Here is a 26,697-nt window from a genome sequence, read left to right on the forward strand (position 1 = left end):
TAATAATAAAATCAACACAGTTTATTAATGTTTCCTTAGAAATTATATGGGGATATGGTAGGGGCATGCCTTACATCCACTGGTATAAATAGACTTAAAAAGGATTGTGATCAGGTGGGCGCAGCTTCCTTCATGGTCCACTTTGTGCCTTTCCTCATTGGCCTCACTCTGTTCTGTTGATCTGTTTGACAAGAAAGTGCTTGTCCCGACCCTCCTGAAAGGAAAAGAAATCTATCCCAAATTTTGAATTGTCAAAAACTAAACATAAGGGTTATGATTAATAAAACAGTAACCACCAACAAAACAAAAATGTGGAATCTTCACTATCTCCTCCACCTAGTTCCCTTCATCTGCCATTAGACAGAACCTTATTGGTATAGGTGACAGGGAGAGACCCGTGTTGATCTCCAGCTCTCTCCACAGACAGCAGGATACGTGCAGATGGTGAGGTCCTCTCCAAAGAATCAGAAAAGGCTCAGCTGCATATAGTCTGTTTGTTGCAGAGAAAGTAGAGTTGCATACCTGTAACAGCCATTCTTTGTAGACAGCAGGACCATGCAGCTACACATCCCTGACCACCTTCCCCTCCAAGTCAAAGGTGTTCAATTTTGGATATGAAGCTGAACAAGGACAGCATCTGCCAATGGTAGAACAGGAGTACATAACAATGAAGAATCTATGGAGGATGTTCTTTGCCCTGGGTCTGTGGGAGGGCCATCACCATCTGTGTCGGTTTTGGATCCTGCTGTCTACATCAAACCTCAATTGCAGGTAAGCACTTAGTCTTCTCTAGGGTTTCTGGACTTACTCCGGACTTTCTTCCATGGGAACCTGCTCCATTTATCCACCACCTTTTTCACAATGAAATATCCCTAATATATACTGTTAGCATAGGCGGTCGGTGGCCCAACTGTTTGGGGAGGCTAAAGGGGGTGGGGCGGGCTTACAATCCATAATTATCTGACAACACAAAAAAAATAAGTAAATGTAAAATAGTAACAGTAATACTTTTTAATTAAATTTAGATATTAGATATGTATCATATGTCAAAGAATAAGTGGTTGCTCAAACTGTCTGAGAGCTTGATGGCTGAACAGTATAGTTGGAAGGAAAGTGCATTTCTATAGAAATAGGCAGTCAGAACTTTTGATGACACAAAAGCACCAGTGCTAAGGTCCAATTTCCAGAGTGCAGAGATACCAAGGGTGTCTCATCCCAAATGTGAAAGTACCATCCCAATTAGTGAGATTCAAGGTTAGCAAGTGAAAGTTGAGCTACTACTGAGAATGCTATGAAAGTCCAAATTCTAATATTAGGCATATTGAAAAGTAATGTAAACCTTAAAAAAGTCCACTCAGGACCTATAAAGCAAATTGACTGTAACATAAGAATAGCCATACTGAGTCAGACCAACAGATTTAAATTTCAGAAACTGACACATTCCATTCACTAAATTAAAAAATGAATAAATATTTGAAACAAAAATGTATAATAAGGTGATACCTTTTTATTTAACTAATTTAATAAATTTTTGACTAGCTTTTTGGAGTTTACTAACCTGAGGAAGGAGGTTTAGATCTCTGAAAGCAAGTCAAAATGTATTTAGTCCAATAAAAAGTTGTCATCTTATTTTACATTTTTTTGTTTCATTTTTATTTATTAACCTGTAAAGTGGACTAACATGGCTACTTCATTCTACATTAAAATAATTGTACCTTTGCTATCTGGCATCTAATTTTTCTAATTGTGCAGGTCGCAGTCTCTGGTTACTGCCTTTCTGTCTTTTAACTCTTTCCATATCTCTTGTCCTTTTAATCATTTTTCTCTCTTCGCATGTCTTCTTCACATCTTCTATTACATCCATCTCCGACACTGATATTTTCTTTTCTGCATTTCTTCCATTTTTCTGCTGCTCTGACCACTCAGACTTATCCATGCTTCATTTTCCCTGTTTTCCATCTTTTTCCTTCACCCATGGGGGTGTGTGTGTGTGTCTGTGTGTCTGTGTTTGTGTGTCTCTCTCCCTGCCTGCCATAATCGCCTCTGTTTCTCTCCCTCCATCTAACTTTTCTTCCCCCTCCCTGCCATGCAGCATCTCTTTTCTCTCTTTCCCCTGCCCAGGCACCCAGGATCTCCTCTCTCTCTCCCACCTCACCCTACCTCACATACCATACAGATGTTGTATTCTCTGTCTCTCTCTCTCTCCCCAAACAATGCACCCCTGTCTCTCCCCCACCTTCGGAACTCGGAGATCACCTGGACCTGAAGGCAGTAGTGGCACCGATCCTCGCAGAGCCTGGAAGCACTTCCCTTCCATGCTGCCCTGCCGCCAAACCCGCTGCCTCTCCGATTCAGTGGTCCATCCATCATCGGCAAACAAACACTGTGCACGGAGCCATAGAGCTCCGCATGGCAGCGCTGACAGCTCTTCCGGTCCTCCCACCCTCTATGTTGCATCATGCGGAGCTCTATGGCTCCGTGCACAGTGTTTTGTTTGCCGACGATGGATGGCCACTGATCGGAGAGGCAGCGGGTTTGGTGGCAGGGCAGCATGGAAGGGAAGTTCCAGCTAAGCTTCTTTTTCTTTTTGGGAAGATAATGCTGGGGCGTCCGATCCGATCCCAACAAGCACGTTCCAGCTTCTTTCGGGCAGGAACCGGCAATCTGCAAGCAACGTGCGCTCCAAAAGAGGTTGCATTTGGGCTTAGCCTCCCCAAGCCTCTTATACGGGGCGCCTATGACTGTTAGTGTAATCACCTTTGATTCCTCTTTCATGGCTTCCAGTTCTTGATTAATCTTTTTTTTTTCTGGTGTTGAACTGAAAGAGGATCGCCATTGTTGAGGAGATATTGTCCAATGATTAGAAAAAGGGAGTAAATACTTCTGGGATCAAGTCTCTTATAGTTACAGGGCCTATACAAGCTCTCACATCTCACTTACCTTCAGTGACCTTCTCGTGTCAGGACAATCATCTCATTTATAACTAGAAACTAACACCTTCTGTTCTAAGAACTGAGCATCCTCTCCCCCTTCAGCCAAGCTTGACGTTTCACCTGGCTTTCCTTTCTTAACTTTACATAACAACTCTTCCCAACATCTCTACTCACCAACTGCATGTAAACTTTCAGCTCCTTCACCAGCTGCCCATAGGAATTAGCCAGTGCTACCAGGTACGAAATTAAAATACTGCACATGTGGGAACAAAAGGAGAATTCCATTAGGACATCAGAACATAAATGAGAAGTTCTCTCTGATTATTTACTCAGTTTCACTGAAAGGAGACCTTAGTTCTAACAAGCCCAGCCCTCTTCCTGCTGCTCTGGAGGGAGACAAAAAGAAAAAACGGCAACAGATTCTAAGCCAGTTTGCTCACCACAACAAAAGGAATATAGGAACCAAGAATGCCTGGGAGCTGATGAAGTAAAGGAACTCTTTGGTGACTTGCGGCAGAGGCTCAACAGCATTAGGAATGGTGTCCCAAATGAAGAACTGCCCTTGGAAAGGGCCACAGGCTTTGGATGGAGTTATTCTCTACATGAGGAACAGAAAAGAAATAAAAATGCAGGAAAAGTCTTCATGACCATAATGACTGAAGACTGCAGCCTTGGACTCTTGGGCCTTTGTCCTTTGTAGACTTTTACCACCATTCTTGAATGTGTTGCACAAAGGATCTTTAAGATATAGCTTAATGGATGAATCACAAGTTCTTAACAGTAGTATCTCAAAAAGTCACATTTTTTGGTTGTAGATTTGCTAAAAATTCATGGGTTTATTGCCTCATCCTCACAGAGCCCAGCCACAAATTCCTCTCGGTCACTTAAGACTCACAGTTACCAGTCTAGACATCTAAGCTTGATAGCATGCCTTGATGATCACAGGCTTGTTTCACCCAAAATGTTTCCTTAGCCCCTGAAGCATATATATATATATATATATATATATAGTGTGTGTGTGTGGTGTGGGGGGGGGGGGGTAAACAATAACACTGGCAATGTTTATCAGCTTCTCTCCCCCCCCCCCCCCCCCCCCCCCCCCCCCCCCCCCCCCCACACATACAGCTCCAAATCGCTCATTAAAAAAGTAAATATAAAGGTTTACATGCATGGCCAGCTTTCTTCCCCCCAGTTCACATAGTGACATGAATAGGAAAGAGTATAACAGTCTTCATGTAGACTGTATGGATGTACATGAGAACATAAGCATTGCCATATTGGGACAGACCAAAGGTCCATCAACCCCAGGAGAAGAGACGGCTGAGGGGAGACATGATAGAGGTATATAAAATAATTAGTAGAGTGGAACAGGTGGATGTGAAGCATCTGTTCACTCTTTCCAAAAATACTAGGACTAGGGGGCAGGCGATTAAACACAGTGTAGTAAATTTAAAACCAAATCGGAGAAAATGTTTCTTCACCCAACTATAATTAACTCTGGATTCGTTGCCGGAGAAAGTAGTGAAGGCTGTAGCTTAGCAGAGTTTAAAAGGGGTTTGGCGGTTTCCTAAAGGACAAGTCCATAAACCGCTACTAAATGGACTTGGGAAAAATCCACAATTCCGGGAATAACATGTATAGAATGTACGTTTGGGAAGCTTGCCAGGTGCCCTTGGCCTGGATTGGCCGCTGTCGTGGACAGGATGCTGGCTCGATGGACCCTTGGTCTTTTCCCAGTATGGCATTACTTATGTACTTATCCTGTTTCCAACAGTGGCCATCCAGGTCGCAAGTACCTGGCAAGATTCCACAACAGTAAAACAGATTTTATGCTGCTTATCCTAAAAAATTTTGCATTGGATTTTCCCAGTCCATCTTAATAATGGCTTATGGACTTTTCTTTTAGAAAATTATCCTAACTTTTTTGTTTTTCAGGCAAGCCTAAAAGGCCATATCAAGGATGTTTATTTCATTTTCTAATAAAATGTAGGACCTTTGAGGCCATGTTATAAATCCAGGTGTGTTTCACTTTTTTTATTGTACAAAATTTAGCATATTATGGGAAGACTGTGTCTCTCTTCTGACCTTTTCTCATAGGCCAAATTATGGGAGGTAGGAGCTTATATTTGGTATGAACTAAGAATATGATGAGCTAGTTACCACTGTTAAGTTTCACGTTTGTCGACTCAGCAACTCCCCAGAGCAGTATTCTCTTAGTGGGGATTATACCTTTTGGATATGCTATTATCTACCATCAGTGGATACCTTTTTGTTATAGGCCCCAGATTTGACTGAATTGAGCACATCCTCTACTGTCCCCTGCTTCATCTTGCCAATCAGAGCCAAGAGCTGTACTCACACAAAGATGCTGTAAAGGATGGGTACCCAGGAGAGGGCCAGACCGAAGAGCAGCACCAGCAGGAAGAAGAAGTTAGAGCTGGATGCCCGAAAGGTCCGTTTAGCAGGGCAGCAGTTCTTAAGAAGTGTCATCTGCAGCCAGGACAGAAGAGAGAGAAGAACTTCAGAGATACAAGGACCAACTGTGTGAATGTGGGTTGGTAAAGGGACATTACAAGGGGCGCACCACATTTTGAGTCTACGAGTCTGCAAGCACGCAAATCTAAAAGATGGCCAGCAAAAGCAACCTGTTCTTTGGACGCTATTTTGTGCAGCAGCATTCTTGTGGCTGTGAGTTAATAATGGGTGGTCCCAGTACACACAGGGGAAGAGCCATCTTGAATGGAGGGAACAGGAATGATTGCTTTTGGCCCTATGCTTTTAAGAGGGGCCTGCCCCATGGCGGTAGCCTAACCCCCATCAACAAAGTATATGCATCCTGTGGTGGCAGAGCTCAGAAGTGGTATAATCCTTTCCCTCCAATCTTGCCTTCCTTCAAAAGGAGTCATAAGAGAGTCATGGTCTTACTGGGGCTGCATCGTCTGCCAGCAGTTGTCTAATGTCTGAACACAAGGAAACTGCACATTCAGACCATAATGTCAGCTAGAAGGTATCAGCAGATGAGCAGCGTTAGCTGATCTGCCTGCGGTTGAGAAGTGTGAGGGGACAGATCATAGGAGGGCAGAAGCAGACAGACAGACCAGGCACTGGAGTGGGACCAGTGTGCATGTGTGTTGGAGGGGAGTGAGAAAGACACCAGTGTGTGTGTGCTGTAGTAGAGACATCAGTGGGGATGAGGGGAAGAGAGAATGAAAGCAGTCAAGGTAGGGTTGGTAATTGAGAGGGTTCAGAAGAAGGCAACATTGTGTATGTTTATTGGAAGCTTAATATACGCCACTTCTAAAAACAGTGGTTTACAACAGAAAGACAGAAAAGAACTCTAAATACAGACAGGAAAGAAACTTATCAATGAGCAGTCACAACCATACTATAACGCCAAGAACAGACAAAAGTCTTTGCAAAAAGGAAGGCCCAATGACGGACCTTAACTGGACTACGGGGAACACCGAATGCAAGGGTAAAAAAAAGTTTTGAGCAGTGTGAAAAGGATAGTTAAAATCTTAACAGGGGTGGCAAGTTGTTCCAAAGTTTGGAAGTCAAAAAGAAAAATGCAGAACGACAGGTTGATTCACAGTGGGCCTGTTTAGGAGAAGGCAGGACAAGGCGATGGGAAGAGAACGGAGAGTATGGGCAGGGGAGTAAGGAATAATAAGAGAAGAAAGATAAGACAGAGCCAGAGTGAAGGGATTTGTGGGTGATACACAGTATTTTGAACCAGGGCTGGTATTTCACCAGGAGCCAATGGAGAGACAAGTAGAGGGGAAGCTGGATCAGACCTACAGGCCTTGCATAGGAAATTGGCAGCATTTTGCAGGGTTTGAAGGCGGTGAAGTTAAGAGACAGGAAGACCAAGGTAAGTGACATAGCAGTAATCTAAACGGAAAATCACAAAAGCATGCACCAAGGTGTGTAAAGCGCTAAGGTAAGCAATTTAGAAATTGAACGGAGACGATGAAGGGCAAGAAAACCACACCGTAGAACCAATGACACATGAGAATTAAAGGAAAGGGCAGAGTCAAGTTTAACACCTAAGTAGTGGAAAGAGTCAATGTTTGGAACTGGGGATTGAAAAGAACAGGAACAAGGGAGGGTTTAGAGAGGTTGCCAGACATGTATATGTTATATGAAGGGAGGGGTGGGAAAGAGAAAAGCAACAATCAGGTGGGGATGGGAGGGAAAAGAACAAAAACACCACTGTGGGTAGAAAGAAAAGAGAGAAAAGCACCAGTGTGGAGAGAGTGGGGCAAGAAAAGATGGTGTATTTGTTGGGGTCTGACCTGCAAAGAGATGTCAAAAGTGAGCATGGGTCTGTGCCTACCTTTGTATTGATAAGGGGTAGTCCCTGTGAGTATGGGACTGCATGTTGTGTTAGTAAGTGTGGTCTGGGTAACTGTGTGCATGGGGGTATGTGAGTGTGGCTCTTTATATCTCTGTGTCTTGGCAAGGGTATTCTGAGTGAGTCCATGCACAAGGTTGCGAATGCTGGTCTGTATATCTCTGTGTTTTAGTGAGAGGTGGTCCAGAGGATTAGATGCCTGCTAACCTTTTTAAGATAGAAGATGATGAAATATTTGATAGTATTGAGGAGGGGGAGCAGTGGGCAGAAAAAAGTGCCAATCCAGCAGACTGTCTGACCGTAGATGAGGTCAAGCACATTGGAAGGGACCTGGAACTCTTGTTGGCCCCAGAGCTGAATCAGTTTACAGGAACAGTGCTGCACAATCATTCTGAAAAGAGAAAGAAAAAAAGGCTGCCATTTCATCCTGCGGGGGGGGGGGGGGGGGGGGGGGGGGTTAGGGAGGGGACTTATCTTTCAGAGTACACATGACAATTGGGCCTCAGCTTGCTGGGCTGTCCCTAATGAACAGATGGCAATCACTGCCTCTGAACTCACTCATGCAATCGAGGAAGGAAGCAGGAGTAGGAGACCTGTTCCGTTTCACTTACCTTCGGGGGAAGTCGACAAGGAGTATCATGACCAGAACTGTGAGAAAATCAAAGATTGCCAGCTTGTACATCTCCTGGCCCAGGCGTGTCTCCCAGCACTGCAACAAGAAGCAGACCCAGTCTACCAAGTTCCTCCATTGCTAACTCTGACATTTGGATGCAGCCCCCTACAGAGTTACTTCTGATACCCCCCCCCCCCCCCAGCTAAAAGCCAAGACTTTCACAGAAGAATAGACCAAAACATTTTTTAATAACTTTAAGCAAAATTCTATGTACTCAAAACTATGAATGAATGAAAGAGTAAAGGAGGAAAAAGCCTCAGACACCAGGCACCATTCATAGAACTGGCAATCTGCTCGTTTTCATTTGTTAGTGACATGCAAAGACATGGGATTTGTCATTGACATTAAACAACAGCCTATCCCTAGCAGAACGTATAACTTGAATCAGCCCCAGGGTTGGATCATTATTTGATCAGTTTGCTGGTGAAGCCTCACTCATTCATAACTATATTGGCTCCTCAACCTACACTGAAAGTTGTATGAGAGGTGGTTGATATGGAAGCATTTAAAGAGCAACAGAATAAATTAGAGGCGGATTTTCCATATTAAGATGTGCATAATATGGGACAGTTTTGATACTGAGTCCTGTCAATGCTGTGGAATCTATGCATAAAGCTGAAATCCTTTTGCAACCATAAGTGAATAATCATGTCATGTAATACAGGATGGGTTGGTGGTTCTTTATATGAAAGGGTTGCAATTAACAATAACTTGTGATCCAGCGTTGACTCTTGCTGGACTATCCTTCTACAGGTCCCTTCCAGGAGAGCCTTGGTCTTCATTCCCAAAAGGTAGCCAATGGATCAGGGTTTCAGAATATACCTAATGAATATGCATGACAGATATTTGCATTCACATATGTTATGTTACATGTATGTTACCATGTATGTATGCAACTTAACACATTACCATTTGTAATTCTGTTACCCGGAAATGGCAACCGCCATTACGGGAAATGTAAGCCACATTGAGCCTGCAAATTGTTGGGAAAATGTGGGATACAAATGCTACAAATAAATACTACAGAGGTATTAGGCATTGAAATCTCTCTCGTACATATTCATTAGGCAAACCCTTGAAACCTGATTGATTGGTGGCCCTCAAGGGCAGGGAATGAAGCCCAAGGCACTAGAGCTTCAATTTGACAACATTTAGAGAAAAAGTCAAGGCTCATTGATTTACTTTTGCATTTTGTGACTGAGACATCTAACAGTTTATAAGCAGGTAACTGTTGTGAAGTTGGGCCCATTCTTGCACGTGCATATTATTACCTTCCATGAACAAAATTTGGAGTCAGTAGATTAGAAAATTGTTTTATGTGCTCCACTTTCTGATTCCTTTCTATTTGACACAGGTAGTCACAATGACCTATGGATTGCGCTTTCTATCTCTCTGCCTTTCAATGCGAGTGAATGTGAGAAAAACTGGTGTAGACTATTTGTGTGCAGCGGTCCTGGAATTTATGCTTTGTGTATTTGATTCCCACCTTGCTTCAACTAACTCTTGTCACATGGTGGTTTTATTCTGTGAAGCGATATGCTATTTCCTGCTTCTTCAACTGGTTGTAAAATTACTTACAGTGGTGGAAATAAGTATTTGATCCCTTGCTGATTTTGTAAGTTTGCCCACTGAGAAAGACATGAGCAGCCCATAATTGAAGGGTAGGTTATTGGTAACAGTGAGAGATAGCACATCACAAATTAAATCCGTAAAATCACATTGTGGAAAGTATATGAATTTATTTGCATTCTGAAGAGGGAAATAAGTATTTGATCCCCCACCAACCAGTAAGAGATCTGGCCCCTACAGACCAGGTAGATGCTCCAAATCAACTCGTTACCTGCATGACAGACAGCTGTCGGCAATGGTCACCTGTATGAAAGACACCTGTCCACAGACTCAGTGAATCAGTCAGACTCTAACCTCTACAAAATGGCCAAGAGCAAGGAGCTGTCTAAGGATGTCAGGGACAAGATCATACACCTGCACAAGGCTGGAATGGGCTACAAAACCATCAGTAAGACGCTGGGCGAGAAGGAGACAACTGTTGGTGCCATAGTAAGAAAATGGAAGAAGTACAAAATGACTGTCAATCGACAAAGATCTGGGGCTCCACGCAAAATCTCACCTCGTGGGGTATCCTTGATCATGAGGAAGGTTAGAAATCAGCCTACAACTACAAGGGGGGAACTTGTCAATGATCTCAAGGCAGCTGGGACCACTGTCACCACGAAAACCATTGGTAACACATTACGACATAACGGATTGCAATCCTGCAGTGCCCGCAAGGTCCCCCTGCTCCGGAAGGCACATGTGACGGCCCGTCTGAAGTTTGCCAGTGAACACCTGGATGATGCCGAGAGTGATTGGGAGAAGGTGCTGTGGTCAGATGAGACAAAAATTGAGCTCTTTGGCATGAACTCAACTCGCCGTGTTTGGAGGAAGAGAAATGCTGCCTATGACCCAAAGAACACCGTCCCCACTGTCAAGCATGGAGGTGGAAATGTTATGTTTTGGGGGTGTTTCTCTGCTAAGGGCACAGGACTACTTCACCGCATCAATGGGAGAATGGATGGGGCCATGTACCGTACAATTCTGAGTGACAACCTCCTTCCCTCCGCCAGGGCCTTAAAAATGGGTCGTGGCTGGGTCTTCCAGCACGACAATGACCCAAAACATACAGCCAAGGCAACAAAGGAGTGGCTCAGGAAGAAGCACATTAGGGTCATGGAGTGGCCTAGCCAGTCACCAGACCTTAATCCCATTGAAAACTTATGGAGGGAGCTGAAGCTGCGAGTTGCCAAGCGACAGCCCAGAACTCTTAATGATTTAGAGATGATCTGCAAAGAGGAGTGGACCAAAATTCCTCCTGACATGTGTGCAAACCTCATCATCAACTACAGAAGACGTCTGACCGCTGTGCTTGCCAACAAGGGTTTTGCCACCAAGTATTAGGTCTTGTTTGCCAGAGGGATTAAATACTTATTTCCCTCTGCAGAATGCAAATAAATTCATATACTTTCCACAATGTGATTTCCGGATTTAATTTGTGATGTGCTATCTCTCACTGTTACCAATAACCTACCCTTCAATTATGGGCTGCTCATGTCTTTCTCAGTGGGCAAACTTACAAAATCAGCAAGGGATCAAATACTTATTTCCACCACTGTAAACCCTATGTGAAGGTCACTCATGAGTGTCTGCCCTTTTGCATATTTTTACCTTTTTAAAGGTGCTTTTTCTTGTACTGCCAACTGCATATGCCCCCGTGGCAATGCAAGCGTATGGAATTTTCATACATTTATTGACTCAAAAATCATTTTGACTTTTTTATATTTCCTCTCTTAAAGGGGCATTGATCTGAAATTTTGGTTACACATTAATTATTCCAGTACGTTCTTTTTAAGGTATATTTTTTATTTTTAAACGATCCCGAGCGTTTTTCTAAATTTTAGTTTTTTTGTATATGTTTTCGATGAATTGTTTAATCACATTGCCCCTACTTAAGACACACCCCTCGCTATACCTCAACACGCCTCCCACTCCTTCCCCTTGTTAACGCACCCTCTTTGTTTTTCCCACCGATATCTGCCACTCCTTTTGTGACAACTCTCCCATTTCCGATTCCACTGCCCCTTTGTCAAACCCCTACCCTTGACATCATCCTTCCTGTACAGCCCATTTCTGATTCTTGGATTTACATACTTGTTCTCAGTAACACAAGCTGAACTTGTTCTAATGAATCCTTTCAACGAATTAACTACGTGCATTGCATTAATGGTCTATTTAGGTTTTCCCTTCCTCAGATGGATCCTGAAATCACCTTGACGTCTCTCACAGAGGGGACGACTGCCAGCAAAAAAGAGCTACCCCATAAAGTATCTGACATGAAGGCTATATTGCTGCAAAGGATCGTTAGATTAAAGGACAGATGCACAGAACCCAACATTACCCGGTGTGAGATACGGGATATCATTGAGCGAGAATTTGAACAGATGCATCAATTGGTCCATGAGGAAAAGAGACAAGCTCTCCACTTACTGGAGTTGCAAGAAGCTTTGGCCTCTACCCTTCTGTCTGAATCATCTAACTCGTAAGTCCTGCTGGCCTCCTGCAGCTAAGGGCTCAACCTTTGGTGAATGGTAGTCATTGCAGGTGAAGATTCCATGCCTCCATCCCACTTTGTTTGTCTTTTCCCAAGTACTGGCGACCGAGATCAACACCATGCCCACTATTTTGACTGAATAAATGCATGAAGCGACTCACGGGGTATATGTTATTGTAGCCGCAGGTTTTGCAGTGAGACTCATCCTTCTGTCCGTTGCAAGTTATCTGAGTCCAGAGAGAGTAGAGCAGGATCACCAGGCTGGCAAAGCGCAGGAACACACACCTGAGTAGGGAAGAAATTAGGATGAGGCAGAGGAAGAGAGTTTGAGAGATTGCTAATGTAAAGAAATGGTTAGAGCTTGCATTTGGGAGTGAGGAGCCCTTGATTAGTTTTATTAAGTTCAATTACATTCTTTTTTTGTTTTCATTTTGAATTTTTATGATTGCAAACTACATTAATTTGATAAGTATCAAGGTTACGGCATCGGGCGGAGAACCAAAGGAACTAGGTTTGATTCCCACTGCAGCATCTTAAGTCTCCATTGCCCCAGGTCCAAAAAAACTAGGAAGTACCTTTGCCCATGCTTGTGTTCAGGGGGTTTTACCTGCCGCATATTGCGGGTTACTTTCCTTATGGTTTCTTAGAAGTGCAAAACCTTTTTGAGCTGAAGTACTCTGGTTTCCATCCTTTGGGAATCTACTGTATTATATATCACTTCTTTTCGAATTCCACCACCTCCTTCAGGCATCCACCACCCTTTCCTTGAAAAAATTATTTCATGTCTTCTAGTTCTACAGCTTCTCCTCATTTGGAAAAGGCTTGTTTATCAACCTTTTCTATTGTTTTCACCCTGGGTTTGTGCGTTTTCCTTCAGCTTTCAGCTCCCTCTCCATCACGTACCTGATCAGGGTAAGCTTGATTTCCCAGGTGAGAGAATACTTTTCTAGTCTGGAGAAGATGTTGAAGAAGATGGGCAGGATAGTGATGGCTGCAGTGATGACGATAGACGGGAGATACTGCACCAGTAGTCCGAGGAAGAAGTTGCTGCTCACAACTGAATCCTGCAGGGATGAAGGAAGAGATTAGAAGTGCCGGAGACTCTGCCTCAGTCCCCCAATCATCTGTGGTCATAGATTAAAACAGAGTATAGAAGGTCTGACCGAGCAGTCACTGAAAACCTCACACCTCCTCCCTTGCTTGACTGAACTATCATAGTCTCCTTTTTGAAAGTTAAATGCTAACATGTTGGATTTCTTGTGTGTATTTACTCCAAAGCAGATATCAAATGTAATCATATTATGATCACTGTTATCAAGCATCACCATTACCTCCTGCATCAGATCATGTGCTCCACTAAGGACTAGGTCTAGAGATTTCCTCATGTCGGCTCCTGTACCAGCTGCTCCATAAAGCAGTCCTTGATTTAGTCAGGGAATTTTATCTCCCTAGCATGCCCTGATGTTATATTTACCTAGTCAATATCTGGGTAATTGAAATAATCCATTATTGTGTTCCCCGATTTGTTAGCCTCCCTAATTTCTGATAACATTTCTACATCCGTCTGTTCATCTTAGCCAGATGGACGGTAGTACACTCCTATCACTATCCTTTTCCCCTTTATACATGGAATTTCAATCCATAGGGATTCCAAGATGTGTTTCGTTTCCTGCAGAATTTTCAATCTATTTGTTTCAAGGCTCTCCTTAACATACAATGCTACCCCACCACCAATTCGATCCACCCTATCACTGGTATGACAGTGTCCCACTGGTTATCCTCCTTCCACCAGGTCTCAGATATGCCTATTATAACTAATTTTTCATTTAGTGCAATATTTCTAACTCTCCCATTTTACTTCTTAGGCTTCTGGCATTCGCTTATAGACATTTTGTTTGTTGTTCCTATTTACATCTTGCTTAGCAGTTGATAATGTTAATTTGCAATCTTTTGTCTGATTTTTATTTAAAGACATCTGGCCTATGGTCTCTATTGCAACTTCGCTATCGGGATACCTTATCATCCCTGTTTTGGTGATATCTTTGAAAGATACCTTGTTCTGAACCATGTACTTTTGAATGATTGTCAGCCTTCCCCCAGGTTCTAGTTTAAAAGCTGCTCTATCTCTTTTTTAAGTGCCGATGCCAGCAGTCTGTGCCAACACTAAGGAGTAAAAAGGAATACAAAGAGCCTTTTGGTCAAAACATGACACAGTGGAACGTATTTTCTTTATTGAACAATAGATGAAATATGAGACTAGCCTTCTGGGATAGTGCTATATGGACAGACAAGTCAAATGTGGAACTCCTTGGATAACACTGGTCCCATTATGTTTGGTGAAAAGCAAATACAGCATTCCACGATAACATCATACCATCAGGCAACCATGGTGGTGACAGTGTGATGGTGTAGGGACGCTTTACTGCTTCAGGACCTGGAAAACCATGAATTCTGCCCTATACTAAAAAATGTTTAAGGAGAATGTTCAGTCATCTGTCCATGAGCTGAAGCTTGAGTTATGCAGCAAGACAATGATCCAAAACACAAAAGAATGTCTACATCTGAATGACCGAGGAGAAACAAAATGAAATGTTATGTTTTTTTTCATTATCATGTTGCTCAAGATCCTTCTATAACACTAATTGTCAATTTTTTAATATATTTCCACCACTCATGATGTATTGTAAGCCACATTGAGCCTGCAAAGAGGTGGGAAATGTGGGATACAAATGCAATAAATAAAATAAAAAGTGAAAGGCCGGACCTGAACCCAATAGAGGTGCTGTGGCAGGACCTGAATTTGAGCATTCATGAACCCCTCCTCACCTGTCCCACCACCACCACCACCATACTTATATCTGACTGAACAGAGATCTCTGCTTCCCCACCTCTTCTCACCTGCCTGAGCAGTAAGATCCCTACCCCTTGCCCCAAAACTTAACACCTGACTGAACAGAGATATCTGTCTCCTCACCCCTCTTTACCTGGCTGATCAGCTGCTGGGAGTATCCAGTGGCCACATAGATAGTGTAGAAAGCTGCTCCCAGGAGTGCCAGGACCAGTAGGTGAACGATAGTTCGCAGGGTATAGACCCTGGTACATTGGAGCTTGGTTTGTGCTGCCTGTCGCTTCTTCAGGGCCTCCTCTTCCAAGTCCATCTGCAGAGTGCCCCCCGATTTACAGCAGCCATGAGAAATGAAAAAGTAGCACAGCATGTGCAAAGTTAAAGAAAACTGGGGAGGGACAGTGTGGTCATGTTTCACAGGTGGCTGAGAGTTTGGAGACGGAAATAGTTTTAAACAATTGGACAGAAAGAGCCTGGCAGGAAATTTCCTGCGAGTGACATCACAGCAGTGCTACGATGGCAGAAGCTGCCCCCACCCCATAACAAAGAGATGTGTTTTTAAAATCATTCATAGGGACTCCCATGGTGTTAGTTTATAGAAATGCATGCAGAAGTCTACGCTCGTCCCTCTTTCAGACATCACCCCCCTTTTATTTGACTTGGCTGGGATATTTGGCTACATTTTCCATAGTTCACATGTGAAAGCTGCCAAAAACCAGCTTGGCTTTCAAACACAAAGTGCAAGGAAATCGAATTCAAAGATTGGGGTTGCTGACTTCTGTGTGTTCTCAATCCTTTAAGTATTTGTAGCGACTGTTGCTAGGAGACAGAGAAACTGCTGTTTCCTAATGGACGCTTGCTCCGACGCTCAAAAAAAAGGTATGTGCATGACGAGCGTCCCCACGGGATTCCCGTAAGAATGCCTTCCATCCCCACAGGACTCCCGCATGTCTCGTTCCGTCCCCGTGGCACTCCCGCTGGCCAGGGGGGGAAACCCGCGGGATTCCCGCAAACCCCGTTCCCGTGCAGACCTCTATTCTATAGTCATCCTCATGGATTCTGTATAAGTCACACAGAGTTGGGCGCGGATCCCGGATCTGCGTGTAAACTAATGAGCCAAATTAAGCACGAACAGTAATCAGTGTTAACAAGCACTTAATTGGCAGTAATTAGAACTTATGTGCAGATCTGCCCTATGCTCTGTTCTGTAACATATGCACTTAAATTTCATTACATGCAACTCAAAAGGAAATGTGGCTATGGGAGAGGCATGGGCAGGTCAGGGGCATTCCCAGAAATTGGGTGCAATGCTAGAGAAATACCTGCACTTGGGTGTCAGTGTTTTCACCAGACCGTAACGAACATTACCTGACTCTTCTTCCCCCTTTTCCTCTCTAAGTTCCCCCAACTGTACCTACCATACATGTACCTCATTCTACTACAATATCACTTTGTATTCATTCATACCATGTATTTGATCAGATCGTAATCGGCTAACGCCATTAACGGTTATATGTAAGCCACATTGAGCCTGCAAAAGGGGGGAAAATGTGGGATACAAATGTAACAAATAATAAATAATAATTTTACAGAAACTCAGCGCGGATCATAACGGCAGTTCATTTACTGAATCTGGCCCAAAGAATGTAACTATACTGAGTGCAAAACTAATGTACGGAGAATCGAGCAAGGGTTCAAATCCCACTGATGCTCCTTGGGAGTCGCTTCACTCTCTGTTGCCTCAGGTACAGTTTAGACAGTGAATCCCCTGGGGACAAGGAAATATCTTCCATACCCTTGAACCTGAATTGGAAAGATGAATAACCCTATTTAAAACCCCAATCAGAGCTGGGGCAAGTATAGTGGGCCACCCTAGGCAACCTTTAGCCTCAATTCCCCCTTTCCCCTAATTAATGAATTAAACTCAATGATCATGATCACCATGCAAACATCCTATAAAAATGCAGGTTCGAGTATATGCTGACAGTTCAGGATCTATAGTTTTGCTTTGACTGTAGCCGCTGCCCTAGGTGACTGCCTAGTTTTGCCTAATACTTGGACTGGCCCTAACCCCAAATCAGTTTTTAAAGAAAAGAGCTGCTGTTTGTCTTCTTGTCTGTCAGTCTCTGATTTTTCAAGGGCCCAGAGCTAAGAAAGGAATAGGAGGAAGGTAGGTTGTACACAGTCACCTGCGCAGAGGGAAACAGGTCTCGAGCTCACCTTCAGCTCATAACGCAGGCTGTTTTGTTTCAGGCGCACTGACTGCTCCTCGCTGATGCAGAAATCCCAGCCCACGAACACCTTGTTACTGTAATTATTCAGGCTGCTGTCTTCATTTACCAGGCTCTGCTTAAATCTGTTGACAGACCTACAGGGGTAGAAAGGGAGTGCAGGACTTCAGATGTTCATTATGTGCGAAGGAGACAGGTTTTACAGAGGAAACTGTCTGAAAGCTTGGCCTGTTCTGCTGGAATCCCCAAACCGCTAACCCTTCTCCCACTCTAATCCCTCCCTTTCCCCAAACTCAGGAGGTGCCATTTGTTATCACTCATACATGGTAATGTGACATGTGAGTACAGCACAGCAAGCTGAAAAGCAATTCTTCATCAGAGCCCCATGCAAGCATCACACTGATACACATAAAGCAGGAACACAGCACAGACAGCTGAAGAGCAGATCTTTATCAGCACATTTTCCCCTTGTGTTATCATATGACGGACACAAGTATGAGAAGCTGTTTCCATGTTGTGCTTTACCTGATCACAGTCCACACCAAGCTTAAAAGGAAGTAAAAGAGGATGGTGATCAGGTAGGCCAGGGGGATGTTATAGGAAAAGGTTTTCAGGTCCACAGCCGTGTTCTCGTAGAAGCCATAGAACAGGTAAGTAAGCTCCATGTAACCCTAAGACAAAAGACAGAGACACCCAGAATGAAGAGGGCTGAGACAACACCTAAGAGGCTGTGAGCTGTCCTGTCCCCTTTCTCTGCTATGCTGTATAGAGCTGGGGGGGGGGGGGGGGGGGGGAGCAGGGCCCGAGCCCTGTATTTTACAGAGCTGGGGGTAAGCAGTAGGGATGGGCTGTCGCTCGCTGGTAATGGTGCACTAATTCTATAAACTTTAAGCTTAGCGCACATAATTTAATAAGTAGCTGCCGACTGGCATTAAAACTACCAATTATGGGCTCTAATTAGCGTCTATGCACGCAACTGTTAGGATTCTATAAATTGCTGTTGCAAGTGATGGATTTTGCTCACACATGGGGGTGTGGATGTAGGAGGGGCACCGGTGGGTCGGGGGTTATAGAATGCTAGGGGGTTACGCGCCTGACTGCCTACATTTAGGCACAAGTGTTTACACCAGCCACTGAGCTAATAGAAGTGCTCGTGCCTGTTTACGCACTATTTTATAACAGAGCAGCTCATCCCGGTGCCCAGCTTTAGACAAGCTATAAAGAAATACCCCCTAAGTGCACAGGACATATTCTTTTCCCTATAGGGGGCATGTTCGTGAACCATCGCACATACGTACCCAATCGGAAAGGAGAGCACACTGTCTGCAAAGAGGTTTATTATTAATGATATTTGTTGGAAATGAAAAAAATATACCGGTTGAAAACACACAAATTTTCTGGGTGCTCGTCCCTGGTGAGGAGGGATCGATCTCTGAGATGCAGAGCTGGTGGTGAGCTGGAACTAATCCCTGTGCTATATGCGGTCAATATTATATTCCGGAGGTACGCAGGAAGGTGTTGGGCAAGAATAAGTGTTGCAGGTGGGAGCCGTTGGATACTCTGTGTCGGGGATGTGATGGTTGAATGTTACAATACTGAACTATTTTCAGATTTAGTTGTCTTGGTTTATAGTTAGAAACCCATAAAGATAGCTGAACACACTATTCTGTTCCTGCGGGACAGAGCTAGGAGTGAGCAGGGAATTAGCCCGTTATATGACAGGTACAGGTTATATGACAGGTACAGAGCCAGGGGTGAGCAGGGGGTTACGCCATGCTCATTATATTCCTGAGGTATAGAGCTGGGGGTGAGCAGGGAGTTACCCCGTGCTCTAAAGAATCATTATCATATGCCTAAGGTACAGAGCCGGGGATGAGCAGGGAGTTAGCCCATGCTCTAAAGGATCTCTGTTATATGCCTGAGGTATACAGATGGGAGTGAGATGGGGTTCTTGGCTGGGATTGTTGCAACAGAAGGAAGGGTGAATGCTTACTCACCGTGCCCGAAAGCAGATCCATCACATACTCATAAAACTGCACCAGGCCCTGGCGTTTGGGGTTATAATCAAAGCAGGTCTGATTCCCTGACGAGAAAAGATACACGTGGTTACTCTGCGATGTCATACCTGTGATTGGAGGTCAAAAGAGCGACATCTTTGTTACCTGTAGTCACGGGACTGGTCGTATTGATTTTCAGCTGCAGCTCCTCAAACACCATGTTTGGAATCACAATAAATCCTCCGACGAGCAGAAAGGTAACAAAATTCATCAGAACCAGGAAACGCAGGAAGCTGAAGTATGACTGGACACCAGATCCAAAGTGACCTAGGACAGGAAAGGATGGGATGGAGGCAATGGTCACTGTGCAATTAAGGACTTCTATAAAGAACGCTACAAGAATCTGAGGGCTAAATTAGAATTCTAAAGCGGTAAATTTGCACACCAGATCCGTTACAGAATACTACAGTAAGTCAACAATGATGCGCCAAAATTTAGGAAATCGGTTTGTATGGCATTAATACATAAGTTGTTTACTTTCTTGTGTTAAAAATTCAATGAAGAAAATTATAAAAAAATAATTTTAGGCAGGAATGCAAACATAAAAGTTTGCACTTAAATGCAGCCCCATGCGAACAAAATGAACAGTCTTCTATAAACTGCACCCTTGCGTGGTTGGAATGTGCATGACCTGCCCATGCCCCTCCCATAAGTACCCTTATGCGCAGACCTGCCATTTCATCCATTGTGTCGCATAACTGCAGTTGTAGTGCGAGAGTTATTGGCCAAATTTGTGCCAAACGTTTGGTGCACTGTATAGATTTGGGGGAAAAGGCCTTGGGGTTGAGAATATGGAGAATAAAACTATCTGTCTTGTACCAGCAAGGGTGGCATTCTCAGGGCTGCATTGTATATGGATACAGATCCTAGTTGGGATCCTCTCTCTCACCTTCGATTCTGTGCAGGGAGCCCCTCCACATCTCAGTATACTGGAAGGCTTCGGTGGTTTGCTCCCAGAGACGCTGCACAGCCCGATGCTGTCTGTCCATCCAAGAGTTCCAGCCACTCATCTTCCTCATCCTCAGTTCCTGCCTTTCTCTGGATGGACGCAGAGAGGGTTCTGAGTCATTGCCCGCCTCTTCCCTACCCCTCATCCCTTCTCCGTGACCTTGCCTCTTTCTCCTGTGTGGGCTGGCTAACTAGCTCCAGATTGGTCCAACAAGCTGGTCCAGACCTGGGTTTTACCTCACTACATGGCAGGACTTACAGTTCTGATGTCCTCATTGCAAGACTACAAAGCCCAGGACTTTTATGGAATTCTGGAACCAGTTGGTCATCTTACTGTGGCTTGCTGGCACTAGGGTGTTAAGGAGTTTCAGTCATTGTATAACAGTGACACCTACTGGCCAAACTTGGGAGCACCATGTACCAGATGCAGAGGGACATTCGACCCATACGTAGCCTTGGACCTAGAACTGTCATTATTCTTTATAGGCTAGATGTGAAGGCAAAGTCAAAGTGCTGTAGCCTCCAGTCAAGATCTACGAAACAGAAATAAAACTGGTGAGCCCCCATCAAAGTCTGCCACTACCGTAATGGCATATGCAAATCCACTTAAGGTACACTCTGTTTCTCAGGTGCAGGGATTCGGGATAGCCGAACTGTGAATATGCACCACATTCTTCAAATGCATGAAAATATATGTTACAAATCTTCCTTTTGGAAATACCAAAGGCCAGAACTGTTTGTGGCAGTGGAGGACTTGAGTTGCCAACCCAGTGCAAAAGCGGACTAAGTGAAATTTTTCTTTGTGCCACTTTCCCCTGTGCAAAATTTCCTTTTCAGCGTGAAAGAGAAACCTTGTGTTATGAGAACCAGGGATCAAATTCAACTGGCACTCCTTGTGGCCTTGGGCCAGACACTTCATGCAGGTAGAAAGTTAGATTGTGAACACTCTGGGGACAAGAAAATACCTAGCATACCTGAACATAACTGGCCTTGAGCTACCAAAGAGATAGTGTGAGCAAAATCCCAATGAGTAAATAAAGACTCAGTTACTGGAAGGGTTCCCTACTTCCCCGGGGGTGTAGTGGTGGTCTGGTATAAAGTCCCTAACACTGGTCTTACCTGATCCTTCGCTTCTCTGAGAGGTTCAGGGGGAGCTCTTTCACAGATCTGCTGTCCCCTTCCAGCCTCTCTGCTATCCATTCCTGCTGCTGCACCTCACTTGAGGGTGATCCTGCCTCGCTGTGATGGTTGTGCTGAGGCTGCATAGGAAGGGGTGGCAGGGAAGGGAGCATCTGGTTGGAAATGGCTGTGAAAGGAAAGGCAGCACCTGCAGGAATTATTTACTCTAATAAAACTTCCTTGTTCTATTCCCCCTCCTCCAGGACTGGGAATCAGTTCTTACCTTGCTTGATAGTACACTTGATAACTCTCATATTCCCAGGGATGCTACCAGCCCAGGAAAAATGCCAACCTACCTATTACCATCCTGAGGAGGGAGGAGAAGGAAACTCCCACAGTTAGACCCCACACCCTCTGGTTACAGCACCAGAGGTTCTACTAACCAGATATAGAACCCCCAGTTCCCACCCTGGGGAGGGGGGGTGGGAAGGGGGCTGTCAGAGCCAGGGTTAAACCTCACAGCACCAACCAGCTACTGAATTGAGACCACACCCCCACCTGGCAGGGGCGGACTGACAGTGATGGGCCCCTAACCACCCATTAATGGAAGCTAGGGGAGAGTGGACTTTCTACTGCTGTGCGTCAATGGTCAGTCCACCGTCCGTCCCTGCCACCTGGTTACAAAGAAACCTGACAGCCAGGGTTACACGCTAACCCTCTGGTTATAGCACTGGTGGCTCTAGTACCTTGGAATGCATCCCCAAGTTCCACAGCTACATTCCTAGGATAGGGGTCCTTTCCAGCTTGGGACACATCTTAGACCACCTTGGTAGATTCCAGAGTCGGCTTTAAGCTAATAGTGCCCAGTGCGTAAACTGAAATAGTGCTCCCCTTCTTTAAAAATACCAGCTTCACTCATGCTACCCTTCATAGCTTTTTTAGGGATCTCTTCATTCTCCTGAACCCTCTCCAACCCCACCTCCACCCCCTCCATCCTCTCTTCTACATCCACTAATCCATTTTCACTACCTCTTATCCCCTTCCTAGCACTCTGGGTCCTTCGCACATCAACTCCTTCCCACTCTTCACCCCCTTCCTCAGTTCTCAGTGATTTTGCTGTCCCCACATCCCTAATCAATCTCCTCCTCACACACACTTCTTCAAGCATTAAAACAACTTCTCTTCTCTCCTAGGGACTCTTCTGCTCACCTTCCAATTCTTCAGTTTAACCTCCCCGTCCGCCACCTCTCTAAATTTCCTTCTCCCCCATGGTCTAGCAGGAGAGCAGCACTAGGAGCCCAACCTTCCTGTCTCCTTTCCACAACCCTCTCATTTCAGATTAACAGTTTGAACCAGGCAGGAGCAGACCACACCAGGAATAGAGGGGCTATAGTAATTCTTTGGAATAGCAGGCATCTTGAGGAGATGAGATGGGGGTGGCAGGATCAGCTGATCAGCCCCATGACTGTATCAGCAGGTGAGCATGGTGGCTCTCCATTGCCCCAGTGGCCACATCGGAAGTGGTGGCACCCCCTCCTGCCTGAAGCCCTCTGGTTACCAACCAGGGGATCGATGTCAAAGACAGAACCTAACCTCACTGATCAATGTCCCTTCGCCTGTAGACCGCCCTGGCTCAATTTAAAGCTGATCTTAAGGGATGCCTTCTACTAAGCCATTTCCTTCTTTGCGTGCTGAGGCACTACAGACCTTGGTTGGGCCCTGATTCCTCCGGAGCACCCCTTGTGTTTTTCCTTCACCTGCTGTCCTATCAGTTATTGTAGTTCCACTCCCCATCCTTCTAAACTGAAGTCTTGCCCTCATTTTTCCTTTTACTGCTGTCTTTTTTTCCTTTTTAAGAGTGTAAGCCCTGAAGGCTCCCCCCCCCCCCCCCCATAGGGCAGGATAGCAAGTCCACTTGAATAACCTTGGAAACTTGGTCCCAAGGGCTCTACCAGCTGGAAATAGAGTTCAGGTCCCCTTGCTTCTACCCCATGCTCTGTCAGCTAGAATTAGGATTCAGGCCCCCTGGTTACCATGTTGGGACTCAACTTGCCAAGAATAAAATCATAAGTGCATAAGTATTGCCATACTGGGACAGACCGAAGGTCCATCAAGCTCAGCATCCTGTTTCCAACAGTGGCCAATCCAGGTCACAAGTATCCAAGTCTCTTGGCTTCAGTCCAGGGTCTCTACCAGCTAGAGGTAGAACTCTGCTCCCTTCGTTACCATCTCAGGGAATCTAAAGGCTGGAAACAGCAGTAGCGTAACCAGATTTTAAATTTTTGGGTAGGCATAATGTCCTCTGTGCAGTTCAGCCCCCTGCTTTCTGGCCCCCCCAACCTATCTCAGCTGAAAATATGAAATACCTGGGCTGGCAGGGATCCCCAAGCCCTGTCAGCCGAAGATCTCTTTGAAGGCATCCTGAACTCCCTCCAGCACAGCTCGGCAGTTGGGTGGCAACTTTACTGAGCCACCTTTCACTCAGTGAATGCCCGGTTTTCACATGTGCAACAAGTGCCAGCATCAGGCAGCGTAGGAAATCTGCCACCAACTGCCAAGCTGGTCTTCAGCTACAGTGAGGGTGCACTGCTGCTGGGTGGGCTCCAGCCACACAGAACATAAGAACAGCTCAACTTGGTGAGACTAAAGTTACAAGCCCAATATCCTGTTTCCAACAATGGACAATCCGAGTCACAAATACTTGGCAGGATCCCAGAGTTTAATATTTTCTCACTAGGCAGCTTTCACTTTATTTTATTGTTTAACTGTCCCCAGGGCTCTGCCATTTAATTTTTCTTGTTAGTCATGAAATATTTTCATTAATCCAGTCATTTGACAGGCTCAGCCCCGCATCTATGGTCTGTGCCCTGATCGTGGCTGGACAGATTCAGCTTCAGAAGCTAGAGAACAAGGCTAGTGTAGAGCAGATTTCTAAGGTCTGTGCCCCAATCGTGGCTGAATAGATTTGGATGGGTTGGAGTGGAGCTTTTCAGGGGCTTCAATTACAACTTCTGAAGTTTTAGAATAAGGACCATGCCGGGCAGACTTCTGAAAATAGCAAGGACAAATCAAAATCGGGTATACATATGAAGTGTCACATCATACCTTATGTAATGAGTTTATCTTGTTGGACAGACTGGATGGACCATACAGGTCTTAATCTGCCGTCATTTACTATGTTGCTATCATAGAAACACAGAAAAATGTAGGCAGATAAAGACAATATGGCCTATCATGTCTTGGTGTACAGCGGGGTTCTCAACCCAGTCCTCGAGACACACCTAGCCAGTCAGGTTTTCAAGATACTGCACTGAATATGCATGAGATAAGTTTGCATAGAAGGGAGGTAATGCACAGAAACCTCTCTCATGCATATTGATTGTGGATATCCTGATAACCTGTCTGGCTAGCTATGTCCCGACTACTGGGTTAAGAACCTCTGGTGTAGAGCATATTCTTATCATCCTGTGGTTTCCTGTATAAGGGGACTCATCATATCTTCCTTCTCTGTCCCCCCACCCCCACCTTGCTGTCGCCCAGTAATTACCGGTAACAACATTGCTGTTAATACTGTTCTATAACTTTTCAGCCATAATAATGTTTTACTTCAGACATGTTGCATTACTCCCCATCCCCCATTCACTAGTTCCCTGTACAATACCCAGCTTTTCCCTTATTCATTGCTGGGCAGGTTTTCTTTGCTGTGTTAACTGGACAATGATTATCAGGAATTCCAGCTTTTGGTATCTGCCTCCCAGGTGCTGTGGCTGGAAGATGTCTATTTGTCATCTCATATCAGTAAATCCAACAGCTTTGTCATTTTTAGAGCATTCCAAATGAACTTCTCCCCCACCTCCTGCCCCCTTCTCAACATTCCTCCCTGAGGAATCTCTTACGTGTTCCTGGGAGATGGAAGCCTGGCTCAGTAAAATAATCCTCATCTTCCTCCGTCAACATGCTGGGAATCAATTGCCCTTTTCCCTTGACACCAGAAGACAGCCAAACAGGAAATTGCCTGAGCTGAAAAAGCTAGGGACAGTCTGGGAGTGTCCAGCAAGTTAATGATTTGTTGTGGAGATTGATTTACATGGATTAAAAAACATAAGTAGACTCCAACATCACCACAGACCTACCAACAGGACAGAGGGGGGAGGAGAAGAAAACAAAGACTGAGATTAGGAGAGAACAAAGGCACTATTGGTAGTAGATGGGAGAGAAACCAAAGAAAATAATATAAAGAGCTAGAGCCATGACAAGAGGAAACTATAAAAAGTGAGAATAGAGCAAAACAGGTAAAGCGAGGAAAGAGACAAGAAGAAAGAGGTAAGGACAGACAATGAGAAAAGCAAAGAGAAAATGAAAGTGATAAAAATAGAGGAAGATAAGGAGAGAACAAGATGGACAGGTAAAGAGAGGAAACAGATGAGAGAGTTAAAGATAGACAGAGGAGTACAAGAATGAGAAAAGCAACAAAAGAAGTAAAGTGATGAAAATAGAACAAGATAAGGAGAGAACAAGATGGACAGGTAAAGAGGAAAGAGACAAGGAGAAGAGTTAAAGCTAGAGGAGTACAAGAATGAGAAAAGAAGCAAAGAGAGAAGTAAAGAGTGATGAAAATAGAACAAGATGGACAGGTAAAGAGAGGAAAGAGATGAAAAAGAGGTAAGGACAGAGGAGTACAAGAATGAGAAAGAAGTAAAGAGAGAAAGAACTAAAGAGTAATGAAAATGGAGCAAGATAAGGAGAAAATTAGATGGCCAGGTAAAGAGAGGAAAGAGACAGGAGTACAAGAATGAGAAAAGAAGCAAAGAGAGCAAGAAATGAGACAAGCTAAAGAGAAAGGAAAGCAAGATAAAGAGAGACCAACCAGGACAAAGAAGGATATAGAGGTGTAGAAAGAGCCAAAGACAAAAAGGAACAGCAGTGCAAGGAGAGGAGAAGGGCAAAAGAAAAAAAAGAGAAATTTTAACATCCAGAAGAGAGGAACACAAAGTGCTTGAGTAGAACAAGACAGGACACAAAGCAGGAGAAGGAGACAGCAGCGTAGTTTAGTTTATATCTTGATATAGAACAAATCATAAAACAAAAAAAATTTTAAGGCAAAACAAAACAACAGGAAGAGAACAGGTGAGGGAAAAGAAAAGAGACAGAAGGTTCTCTGTTGGCGGCATCTTTCCCTGAGAGCGAACTGCTCCCTTGATTTTACTGCATTTTAATTTCAAATCTTAGTGGTGATGGATGGTGATGTTAACAGGAAGGTTTATTAGCTGTTTTGTAAGATATAGTGCATGAATTGTATTTTATTTTTTTGCATTAGTGATGTTTTAAGAGTGTTGTCATCAACATTGTCAGAAATGGAGAAGTCAGACCTGCCCGTCTTGGTTTCTGCTCCCATTCCTCCTGTTCAGTTTGGAGGATGGAATCAGAATCGG

General features: G+C 44.4%; 1 protein-coding gene across 2 annotated transcripts; it reads right to left on the bottom strand.

The window, feature by feature from the left end:
• On the bottom strand, positions 1-25,291 carry TMC4 (transmembrane channel like 4). 2 transcript variants are annotated; one of them, XM_030197892.1, is made up of 16 exons: positions 25,162-25,291; positions 21,266-21,405; positions 20,088-20,236; positions 19,304-19,465; positions 19,139-19,224; positions 17,667-17,812; positions 17,131-17,278; positions 15,050-15,223; positions 12,969-13,129; positions 12,227-12,350; positions 7,899-7,996; positions 7,495-7,678; positions 5,293-5,423; positions 3,374-3,529; positions 3,108-3,186; positions 1-214 (listed from the first exon to the last, which is right to left on the bottom strand). In XM_030197892.1, exons 1-16 carry the CDS (start codon positions 25,204-25,206, stop codon positions 164-166), a joined length of 2,034 nt encoding a protein of 677 aa, XP_030053752.1. In that variant the 5' UTR covers positions 25,207-25,291; the 3' UTR covers positions 1-163. The 2 variants fall into 2 exon arrangements, with proteins under 2 accessions (XP_030053752.1, XP_030053751.1); XM_030197891.1 differs by having other exon boundaries at positions 21,266-21,452.
• Positions 25,292-26,697: the final 1,406 nt, after the last annotated feature.

The sequence above is a fragment of the Microcaecilia unicolor genome, chromosome 3 (assembly GCF_901765095.1).
Source record: "Microcaecilia unicolor chromosome 3, aMicUni1.1, whole genome shotgun sequence".
NCBI lineage: Eukaryota > Metazoa > Chordata > Amphibia > Gymnophiona > Siphonopidae > Microcaecilia > Microcaecilia unicolor.